At 48.7% G+C, this 12,082-nt stretch overlaps 1 protein-coding gene across 4 annotated transcripts in view; it reads left to right on the top strand.

Moving 5' to 3' along the window:
* LOC126869414 (hemicentin-1-like) overlaps positions 1-12,082 on the top strand; it is a 173,782-nt gene that overhangs the window by 156,455 nt on the left and 5,245 nt on the right. For all 4 annotated transcript variants that reach the window (XM_050625911.1, XM_050625912.1, XM_050625910.1 and 1 more), the window contains 8 exons: positions 603-811; positions 7,327-7,596; positions 8,132-8,240; positions 8,675-8,861; positions 9,795-9,933; positions 10,462-10,649; positions 10,918-11,051; positions 11,388-11,622. In XM_050625911.1, the coding sequence (XP_050481868.1) occupies positions 603-811; positions 7,327-7,596; positions 8,132-8,240; positions 8,675-8,861; positions 9,795-9,933; positions 10,462-10,649; positions 10,918-11,051; positions 11,388-11,622 (1,471 nt within the window). The remainder of the gene's footprint in view (positions 1-602; positions 812-7,326; positions 7,597-8,131; positions 8,241-8,674; positions 8,862-9,794; positions 9,934-10,461; positions 10,650-10,917; positions 11,052-11,387; positions 11,623-12,082) is intronic.

Raw genomic sequence — 12,082 nt, 5'->3', positions numbered from 1 at the left:
GTCCACCTTCTATGCACCGCCGGCCCACGTATCGACGGATACGTTCGCGTTGTTATTTATCGGAGAAACTGCAGCACAGCGGCGTGCGCCGCGTCCTATCAGCGCGATAAATAATCCGAACTAAGTAGATTCAGCCGTTTTACAAAGACGCGTGTAAATTGCCGCGTCAAAGGAGAAATTATGGCGATCGTCGGGTTTGCCCGCTCGCCTCTTCGCCCCATCGATGTTTCTCGCGACGACGCAAAGGCTAGAAAATCGCTGCTTTCCTCGAGAGATACACCGTTCGCAACAACGATGAAATCTCTGCTTCGCGACTCGAGATACTCGGAGATTTCGGAATGGCGGGGCAAACTCGGGCTGATTACCTGCTTCGATCTTTGGTTTCATAGAGGAGGAAAGGGAGCAGGAGAACGGGAAGACGGGGGAGACAGGGCCGGGCAAAGAGAGGCAGGACGATGTCGAGGGAAAAGAGAAACACGGTGCGAGTCTGCGAAGAAGGTCGCGGCGAGATGGAGGGCTCGGTGTCCGTGAGATTTCATTCCGTGCAGGCTTGTTACGAAGCAGCCATTGGAAATGCAAATTTTCGGGCGAAATGTTCGTAGGTACGTGGGCGAGACCGAGGTGAGGACTCTGAGGCCTCAGGTAAACTCCACGGAGATAGACAACCCCCGCACCTGGGCTACCTACAGCATCTGCGAGATCATGGCGGAAAGATCGCGTTACGGACAGCCGATTCGATGCGTCGCCATTCATCCAGCTTACGACAACCCGACCATGTCCTCGAGCACGGAAGTCAGGTTCGACGTTCGATGTGAGTATGCCTTCTTACGTTACGTTATTCGCTTGGCACAGTCTTGAAAAGGAAAAATTTGCCCGAGTTGCCGAGTTAAGAAACATTTACGCTCGTAACTGTTCGACGATTGCGGGCTCGCGTTCTTTCGAACGAAGGGAACGATGTTCGATTGCACAGCTGAGCGATAATTTTAATCGACGCGTATACTGTGAACAAATGTTGTTTCTAGAACGTCTTATTTTAACGTTGCAGCGGGCAGCGTGGCTGGGCGCAACGGATTAAGATCGGGGAAATTAATTCCGGAAACTAGTTTAACAAACGATATCGAGTTACAGCGACGTCGTAGCTTAATGATTTTAGTATAAACGGAATTTAGGTTTGCCATAAAGGTTAGCCTTATTATAAGTCCTACCATAACGTGCCGGTCGCTCTCGTTAATAACAGGGATTAGCAAAGAGATTAATATTTAATAATAATCATCGTTATCCGACCGGCTCTCGAGGATGAAGATACTTTGCGGATCAAGCGACCCTCGAGCCAACTTTCCACCGAACCGCCAACTTTTTTAACGAGATCTCCGCGGTTGGAAACAATTTTTCGCGATGCAGCGAAATCACGTCGGTCGAAAGACGCGCAAGTAATTTCGAGATATCCACGGAAGTTCGATCGCGCTCGGCTGGCGTGCTGAATTTGTATGCATTCCCGCGAACCGACGCACACCGGGCAAACCTAAGACGAAGAGCGAAATTAAAATTCTAGCGATGCTTCGACTCGTGCAGAACAGACAAAAGCGGAGAAAAAATGGTTCCTTTTAGCCACCTGATGAAACATTGCCCTCTCCGGCATTCGCGCAACCAGCCGCGCTTCCATATCCCGGTTTCCGACTATCCCGCGTACACATGTACGTTGAACGTTTTAATCAGCACTCGTTTTCTGCTTTTAGCCGAGCTGCTGATACGCGAGAGTCCATTACCACGCTGTCGTTGTAACGTTGGTGAAACGTTACGCGTAGCAAAGGTGGAAGCGATATACCGTGCGGTATCGTTGATTAATTGCGCTTATCTAGAAACGCTTGCTACGCGCAAAGACGATTACGAAGGATATCGATATCGAGCGAAACGAGGATTATTCGAAGAGTTGGTTATAACGTTAGGGCGTTCAATGGCGATACGATGATTTGGCCGAGGCCGCAGAGTGAAAAAACATGGGCGCAACAAATAAATCGCTGTTAACGGGAGATCGACAGGAAGGGTGCGTGTGCTGACCTCAACCCCTAGCGGAGCAGGAACCTCCACCAAGCCAACGATTTAACTGTGTACAGAAGCGCTGGTAACCGCGGTACCCTCATCAATCTCCCTCAAAACGCGCCGCCTCGACATCCTGCTTTTCGACCTTATCGACAATTCCAGCTCCGCTGCATCGTCCAACAATTTTGAATCGTTTTTTACGAAACATCGCGACGAACAACGATGACTAATGGCCGGCGAATCGATTCGACCGGCCGAAACGATGCCTCCAACACGCTTTCGTAGCCTCGGGCAAATATCAGCCTCGGGCGAGCAACGATCGAACAAACGAAACCAAGGAAATATTAATAATCGAGATTTCTGTTTCGCCAACGGCGAGCGATCGTCGGCTTTCTCGATCGGCGCTCGAATAACGCGCGTATAGCAAAGTATAACCAATCCACCGCCTGTCACCCTCTTCTCCCTTCTTTATCTCGATACCCAATCTGTAATTTAACCGCGACCAACTGTCATTCGTAATCGAATTGCGAATCGATCGCAATTTTTCTTCTATTAATCGGTTCCGTGCCAGCCCATTCCGTCCTACCCTCGAACTCAAACTCTCGACCCTCTGCCATCGACGCCAAGTAATTCGTTCCGGGTGAAATCGAGTTGGAGCTTGAGTCCTCGCCCGCGATTCCTACGGGAATCCTGCCGACAGTAGACGCGCGAGATGCGGTTTACAAGTATTACCGGGCAGAAATGGAGACACAGAGGTGGCTTGACGCGTATATTGATTAGGGGCATTAGCCGACTGGGACTTTCCGAGGCAAATTGAAAAGTTCGCTTCAAAGCGCAGATATATTCCATGTTCATGCCGCGTCGATCGAAACGCCCACGGGAATTTCGAATCACCCGGTCGTTTCGCTATCCTCGCCCTGTCTGACCGTCCTCTTCAGACCCGCCCTCTTCCCGCGCTGTTCAATCCAGGCCCGATGCACCGTTTACTTTGCCACAACGACAGCTTGCAGCGCGTTCATGCACTTTTCACCGATCGGTCACGACCAATGTAAGCGGATCGACATCCGCTCGTTTCCGTCTACTTCGGACGCACGCTTTTTCGTCACAATTCTATCAAATGTATATACGATGCATGTACGCTCTTTTGGAACTTTTACCGCGCGAATCGATAGCACGGAGACACACGACGAACAAAGTGGCATTCGTTGCGTGTCGACAAGCGTGGCAACGAGCTTCGTGCGACGCTCGTCGAATTAGCAGCTTCCCGGTAACGATAGTAATTGGATTTTTCTGAACAAAGGAAGAGACGTACGGTCAAGGAGATGTAAAGCAAACGCGTCTAAGGCAGGCTGACACGAGAATCGGTTATTCGTTGAAGCGTATTTCTGGCAGTCGTTCTTTAGGTGAACTTCAAACGGGTGTGTTTTTATAGACGGTGATGACGTTGGATCGAACAAAAGGTGGGAAGGGTTGAAACAAAGAGAGTGAAAAAGCGGAGGCGCGCGAGCGGCCGGCTTTTGTGTCGCGAAACAGAAATTTCCGTTTCAAGCCGCTTCCCCTTGGAGAAAATTTTTCATCGCCGACCCTCGCTAATTAACCCACCGTACGCGAATTCGTTAATTAACCTCTATCCGATGTATCATCTACAAAACAGGCTGTACACGCGAAACGAGAAAAACGCCGACACGCTGACAAATATTTAAATATTGATAAAAGCATATATTTACCGGCGGAGCCAAGATAAAATAACAAAGTGAATGTAAATACAAACGTTAAAGTTCCTCTTTTTCCGCTATACCGTTTGCCGCGTGGTGGTGCGCCGGACAATTTGCAAACAAAGCTAAAACGCTTCCGACGTTCTTTATCCTAACCTTGTGCCTCGAAAGCGAATAAAAGATAAAAGGGTACCAAATATCGCATCGCGATGTTTCGAATCGAATCGCTGCGAACGAACAAAACGATCGGAAATTTTTCGTCGCGCGCTCGCAAATTTATCGTCCCTCCGCTTCGTTCCCCCAGCGTGATAATGAATTTGTTTCGATCAACGTTGCGCTCGTTTGCTCGTAATTTACTGGTACCGATGCTGATCGAATATTCATGAAGCATTGTTCGAAAACGAATACCGAGCTACAGAATTTATTGAAAACTCCAGGAGAGGCTGACGCGATTTATGCACCGGGCACGTAGTTTTCCAATGTACAGCTGACGGGCCGGTGTGTTTCCCGCAGTCTTCTGCAAACTTCAAAACGGTTGCAACTGTAACACAGCGTTGTAGCACGGGAGCCGCGTGGTAAGCCCGGACGCCAAATTTTTTTTTCACCATCGATCGCCTCTCGTTGCTTTTCCTCCGCGTCCATTTCCACTGCGCTGCTCGTTCATAATCGAAAACACGACAACATCGAAAACGCAGGACCGATCGACCACACTTGTTTCGTGGTCATTATGGCTTCGACGATCGAAACTCTATACGCGGCGAAGAATACAACGCTACAGTGTCCTTGGAATCTTCAGCCAGAGGCGAATTTACGAGCAAAGAAATTTATAAGACAGCGGAAATATAATCGTTCGGTTGATGGCGAGCGTCGAGAGGTTGTCGACGGTGACGTGTCAAAGGAGAGACCGGAAGAACAGAAACGACAACGACGAGACACGCGTTCGAGGATGCCAATCACGGCGGCTAACGTTCGCGTTTGCGTCTCTCGATGCGGAACAAACGCGCGGAATAGAGTTCCAGAGAACAGGTGAAAGAAAAACAAAAGAAAATAGGTTGGTCGATCGAAACAGCTGTGCAGCCTTTTCCGCGGAGAAACACGCGGTGCAACCAAATAAATAGGGTTGACCGGTTTGACGCACACTGGCAGAGGGACACCTCTAGCGTGCACAACCACGCGCACAGCAGACCAGTGTCCTATAAAACACAGACAGCCACGGTAAAAAGGGTAATAGAGGGGAAAGGGAGCCAGAGAGAGGGAAAGGAAAATGGGAAAGGGTGGACAGAGCGAGCAACAAACAAAGAGAGGACGCAGTTGAAATTGTGAATGGGTCAGCGAGTGTTCGTTCGCGCGTATTTCGAAATCATTGTTACGTGAAATGAACAGCTGCGCGAGCTACCTGCACTCTACCTATACGACGATTCGATTCGACAGCATCGCGCCGACCGGCTTTTTTCATTTTCCACATCTTCCCAGGACGTTCCGCCTTGACACCTGAACAGTACGGGACCTGTCCGCTTTTCGCGAATTAATCCATCGGCCTTGCGATAAAAAAAAGAAATTCCACGTAAACGTGCGTCACCACGCGCCTGGCGTTGCTTTTACAACGGAGGTTGCTGCACTTCGAAATACGATTTGTAGAGACGCGATTCTCGTCGTTTCAAGCGCGAAATCGATTTTCGCCGTTTTAAATTACCGCCGCTGATCCGTTCGTCATGCTGTCCATCGAAAATCGTCTCCTAAATCGTCACGGTTCATGGAAAGTTTAAGTAAGCGCGAAAGGATCGTTCGATCCTAACCGAAGTAGGTAGGATGTTCGTTAGTTGCGCGACAAAAGAAACACTTAATCGGAGAATCGAGTTACGGTGTAGCCGAGTTCTCGCGAGACACAGGCAAGAGACACAGGTCGGAGACGAGTTTGTACGGGCTATGTCTATCCGGTTTAGCCGCTTCTCTTTGCGAGTTGCGTAATCGTATTTCCAAGTCTGAATACGAGCTTGTTATTTTTGGCCCTCGGGGAAATAGGTCGGCACTGAAATTATTAATTAATACAATTTGGATCCGTATTCCAACATTAATTAACCATCATTTGTGACGTTTCCCGGTGGCCGCCGCACAGTTTCATTGGTTTAAATCAACGGGAAGAGCCTGTAGGTAGCCAGGAGGGGGTAATTGTATATTAACACGGTAAATTATTTTCCACGTCCAGTGCCTTTAATCGAGAGCTTTGTCGGGATCAAAACCGGACAAACGAGGGTGAAAAGCGAACGACCCTCCCTTTCGCGATATTCTTCGACGGGCCTTCAACCGTAACCCCGTCGATCGATCCCTTCAACCGCGTAATTGCTTTCGTTGAAAAATACAACGTAACGCGTCAATTCAATGCAAGTTAATCGAATACAGAGAGAGAGAAAGAGAGAGAGAGAGAGAGAGAGAGCGCAGTACCGACTAGTTTGATAGACTGCATTTATCGAAACGTGATTTCCAGTAAATCCATTCGATGCCTCGACCGATGCATTATTTCATCTCGGTTACAAGCTTTGCCTCGTCATCTTTTATCGTAAGAGACCAATTAAATTTCCCTTCATTTTCCTTTCCCTTTACGCGCGGACGAAGGATTGATCCGTCGATCGATCCGAATACGTCGATTCAAACCGAAACGGGGAAGAGGGCAACAGAAGAGGCAAAGGAAAAGGCCGGTAGGATTTTCCTAGGCTGGGACGAGATCGCGCACACATCGATTAACCAGAAAGACCGGAATCAGCCAGTGTGCTGTTTCAGCCGGTTTCTCTGTTTCTCCCGTTTGGAAAACAGCCGCAGGATTAACTGCGCGCAGGTGTAATTGAATTTTTCGTGAGCCGCGGCTAACTAATTATTTCTGACAAGGAATAACGAAACGGCGGGATACTGGTCCAACTTTGATTCATTATTTCGAGATCTGTACGTTAGCTTGCGTGCTCTTACTCTCTTTCTCTCTCTCTCTCTCTGTCTTTCTGGGTGTTACGCTCGCGTGCCATTGTTTTCCATTCCATTATCAGGTTCTCTCCGTGTGTTGCCTTTTTTCCTATCGGCCCGGAGGAACACCGAGGGAGAAACATCTTTGTTCGGATCGAACGCGAGAATAAACTGATCGAACGGGCGGTCGACACGTAGCAGTCGTCGGGCCAACCCTTCGACTCCATGTGCCGCTTCTTTCAGATGATACGATCCGGATCCACTTTTAATTACGCGCTCATTAACGAAGGATCGAATCTGAAAACTTGCTACTGCAACCAGCGTTTACTCTCGCAACCGGTGTTTATTTTTCCGCCGTGTTCCGCGAGCCGGCGCGCTATGATTAAAGCTCTGATAGCAATTCTCGTCCGCGATTTCAATTAAACTCTCCTCTCTTCGCCATCGAATCAACCGCCCTGCCCCAACCACCGACAGTTTTTCTTTCCTTTCTTTAAGGAGAAAATTAATTTCCTCGCCCTAGGCCGTTAGGTGACGAACGTGTAACCGCGAAAGTATAATTAAAATTTCGCTTGTTGGAAAGCGCGGCGTAACAGGATCGGACGAAATGAAAATGTTTCAGACGCGCCCGAGACGAGACTGGTCGGTGTGCCGACCGGGCAACTGGAAGAAGGTCGTGATCAGTTGGAGATTCGATGTCTAGCCGACGCGAATCCCCCGGCCTCGATCCTCTGGAGGAGAACGAAGAGCCCAGGAGTGGCCGAAGTGGCGAGTATCGGGGAAACGCTGCTATTCTCGCCGATCTATAGGAATCACGCGGCCGTCTATATCTGCGAAGCGGCCAATACCGAGGGTGAAAGCAGCCCTGTGTCCGTTCAAGTGTCCGTCAACTGTAAGTGTCGTCGGCCTCGTTTCCACTTTCCAAGCTTCCTGCTACTCGAGGTCTGCCAATCGTTCTCAAAGTATCAGCGATTAACCCTTCTATACTCGAGACAGGCTTGTAAGCGGCCGTATACTTTCAACCGCTTTGTGAATAAAAATAGCGTTAGAATCTCCGGCCGGTGCTCGATTATGGCTCGATAACGCGACCCGACCGCAAAGACGATCGACCCCGGGACACGATAATCATCGAAGCGTCGAAACGCGTTCGCAAGTGGCTGGCTGAATAGTTTCGAGACGGTATTTGCGTTAGAGCAGCGAGATACTTGCCGGCTTTCAGGTTGTTTTCAACAGTTTCGGTTCCTCGCGCTACACAAACTTTCCCCTAGCAGCTATCGCGGTCAAGAATTAGTAAAACGAGAACCGTTAAACGCGATCATCGTCGGCACTCGGTTCACGCGAACACGGTTAGCGAACATTCCAACGCTTATTCCGGATATCGACGAACGCGATCGATAGAGCTAGAGAACCGTCTGGTTTTCACGCAGATCCGCCGACGATCAGCTCAGTGGGCCCGGATCGACTGACTACGGCGTTACTTTTTTCCGGAGCCTCGTTCGAGTGCAACGCTGACGCGATGCCACCGGCTGAATACAGGTGACCTATTCGTCGATTGCTTCCAACCCTCGTATTCTTTTCGTTTCTTCTCGTTCCAATCGTTTTCTTTTCTTATCCTCCAGCTTTTGCCGCTTCGCTTTCACCTTTGAATCTTTAGTTTGCACGCCAACACGCCGTCAATCGCCCTGAAAATGGACTCGCTATAAGCTATGTATGATTTACCATTTTATCTTATTTGTTCTGTAAACGTGTGCTTGTCATAATCTTCGTTTGTTTGCATACTTGTTGCACCTTTACGTTCGCCACGTGCCACGGACGTTATCCGTATTTACGAGCGTCCCGAATCACGTGGTTAAAATGATTCTCGCTAGTGCAATGTCGTCGTTGCACGCGGTAGTTATACAGTAGCGAAAGAGCAATGGGTGAACGTGTCGAACTGAAATGCGACTATGGCTTTTTCAACTCCGCCCCAGATGGGCCCAGATCTTCACCGATGGCCGGATGCCATTGGAATGCGGTACCGGACAGCGATTGATCCTGACGAACGTGACGTACGAGCAACAGGGTCAATACATATGTCTCGCCTCGAACAAGATCAATGGCAACGTCAGAGAAGTTAAAAGCGATCCTGTATCTCTGCAAGTGGTCGGCGCGCCCAGGGTAAGACGCAAATCAAACTCGTTACGTATAGTACGTTATCCTCTGTCCTGTACGCGTTCTCGAAAGGACAACGCGGCGCTGAAACGATGCAATCGGACTGCGAATTATTACGGGCGGATTAACTGGAAAAACTCGGTTCGAAGGAAAATCGAGCGGAAAAGGACGATGGTCGAGTTAAAATTGAATCGATCCGCGAGACACGCGATGCACGTCGAAAAAGAGAAACGCGGAAGTTAACCGATTTTTTACCGCATTGCGATTATGCATTGTCCGTTCTAGGCTTTTATTACGAAATCAATACGATCGGAAAAACAAACGATCGCTATCTGCGATTAATTAACAAAATTATGTTTGTTCGCTCTACGTGCCCGTCGATCTGTTGACGCAAACCCGCCACTACACCCCCCCGTTCTGACATATTTAAATATGGAACGAGAAATTCGTATTTGTCCCGAGCTCGTGTACAGGGGACGAGGAAGTGGAAAAATATACGTACGCACGTGCATATACGGGGGTGGAGTAAAACGTCATTTTCACGATACATTCGTCGGTTGATTGCAGTTACACTGGTTTCATACGCTCCGCTACGTTTTGTGTTCCATGATCCGCGCACCACTTGTGACCCCCGAATATTCCGTGTAATCGACGCGAGATATTTCACTCTTGCGCGAGAACGCTAGCCACGAAATGTTCGTCAAATGATAATCGTTTGGAATAAAATTTGGAATAAAAAAGAAAGAAAAGAAAGTGAAATGAAAGTCAATTATCGACGGTTCCTTGCCGGTAACCGGACTCGTGCGCTCGTAAACTTTCGTGTTCATTAAAACGGCGTGTAGGTGGAAAGTAGAGCGGCGAGAACGCGATAGAGGACAAAGACGATGGAAGAACATTGAGAAAAGTAGGGTAGAAGGAGTTGCTTAACGTGTGTCGCAGGTGGTGAAACCGGCCATCACGGAGAAGTTTGTCGTGGCAACGACCGAAGGGAGCCCAGCGAAATTAGAGATCAGACTGTGTTCCGACCCGAAGCCCCGGCTCGTGGCTTGGGAATGGGGCAGCACCAGACTCCACGCCGGTTAGACTGCTTCCTAGCTCTACCGCCAAAAGTATTCGAGTCTTTGGTTTGCTCTTTCAGTTTTTTTTTTACGTACGTCTCTTCTCACTAATTGGCACTCCTTATTACTGAAAAGTGGTATACTCGCGATTAATTAATTCGAGCATCCCTTTAGCCGCAAGCTCCTCTTTAATTACCCGCCTTTTTCTCGCGTCCTCCTCAACGAGCCGAACCTCCAACTTCCACGACAAGCCTTCGATCCTTCACCAGATTCCCCACGTTCGACCGTCTATCCATTCTCGAGATCACCCTATGCTTCGACCCTTTCCACGCGTTAGTTCACACTTTTTGTCGGCCGTTGTTTAAGTAGAACGAGTTTGCATTTTCGTACTTTCCGTTCGTTCTTTCTTCCTCTTTTCGTTTCTTCCCTTTTTGGTTGTTTCCCATACAATTCATCTCGTTTCAGCGGTCCGTGATCTTACGTTGATCGAACGTTTACGATTATAACGATAACTCTATCGGATCTAATTAGCCGGGAAATGTTTGCAGGTGAAGTTCTGGAATCACGATATCGGGCGCTGGATCTGGAGCCGTTAGCGGTCGAGGATTGTTATATTGCCGTCTTAGAACTGACTAGCACGGTGAAGGAGGATCAGAGACTGTACCACGTAATCGTGGAGAACGATCGTGGAAGCGATCGCCGAGCCCTGATGTTGAAAGTCGACGAACCAGGACAGGTAATTATAACGATATCTATTCGACGTGAAGGAAGAAACCGACTGGCCGACGCGTTTCGAGCGAACGTTCTCGCCTGTCTTTTTCTCTCAACTTGCGAGAACAGATGGCCTAATTAAATAATTGAACAGAGTCTGTTGGTATTTAAATTAAATGTAGCCGGGAACATATATATTCTGTACACGCGTGCTCGCTAGAACGCGCGCTCGAGACAATGTTTTCTGGGTTGCAGGAAAAAGCTCTTTTTTTCCTGCCGCGTATTTGTTACAGATTCCACTCGTTATCGGCGCTGTCGCTGGGTTTACGGTGCTCTCGGTGCTGGTAATGGGATTCGTTTGTTTCCTACGCTCGGATAGATGCTGCGTGGCCAGAAATACGGTGCCTGCGCTGCAGCAAGTGCATTGGTAAGCACACGATATTGCGTCCCCTGGTGATTTGCACGAATAAACGTCGAAGCAATTTACATGGAAAACCTGGAGAACTCTTTTCAAGGAGACACATCCTCGCGGAGCACGTGCGCGTTAATGAATTATTCGACTCGCTATTTCCCTCGGTTGGCTTAATTGCTGGCGTCGCGAACCGACGTTAATTCGTCTCTGAGCGATTTTACGCGATCTTACGCGATCCAACGCGATATGCTTATCAACCGATCGAATCGAGGGATTACGCGAAAGCGAGAAAGCTAGGAGGCTAAAGCAGCCACAGTGGAGAGCGAAGCAGACAGTGGTGGCCTGTTTCAGCACGAAGGCTTCGAACACGATGATAGAGGATCCTCGCTTAGCCGTGGACACGATGGAACGCAACAGCCAGCAGTACGCGTCCGAGAAACGACCGAACCACGTTTTGAAACCTGTCCCGTCGCAACAGTATCAGCAAGAGTGTTATCAACACGATCCACCGCACCAACAGCAACATTATCAGAGGCATCATCATCATCACCACGGACAGCCTCACGGACCACAGTATACGCTTCAGGTCAGATAAGTTGATAGACAGAGAGACAAGAAACAAAAACTATTCTCACAGAGTAGAGTGACGATGTCGCTGAGCGACATCCCGCAAAACGTTGTTTTATTCCCTTTTTCCTTTAGACCTGACTGTCTCTCTCTCTCTCTCTCTCTCTCTCCCCCTTCGTATAGCTGAACGAATGCACGAACGGTACACAATACGCACAGCACAACTTCCCTAGACACTGTGCTTTTCTTGCTCATTTTTCGAGCGAATCTCTGCTAACGGAAACGTACACGACGCAACACCATCCCCCGGGCAGCTCATTTTAATTTTCCATTCCCAACAGCGCCTAGTCAAGTTTTTCCATCGATCCTTCCGCTCTTGATTTTTCCCGGGATCTTCCCACGTTTCCTTTCTTTTTTTTCTTTTCTCTTTTATTTATCTATTTAAATCGCCAACTCGGGGGAAAAATAAACAACGAAAC

The sequence above is a fragment of the Bombus huntii genome, chromosome 9, assembly GCF_024542735.1.
Source record: "Bombus huntii isolate Logan2020A chromosome 9, iyBomHunt1.1, whole genome shotgun sequence".
Lineage (NCBI taxonomy): Eukaryota > Metazoa > Arthropoda > Insecta > Hymenoptera > Apidae > Bombus > Bombus huntii.
The sequence above is the reverse complement of the archived record's forward strand: the minus strand, read 5'-3'. Positions and strand labels throughout refer to the sequence as shown.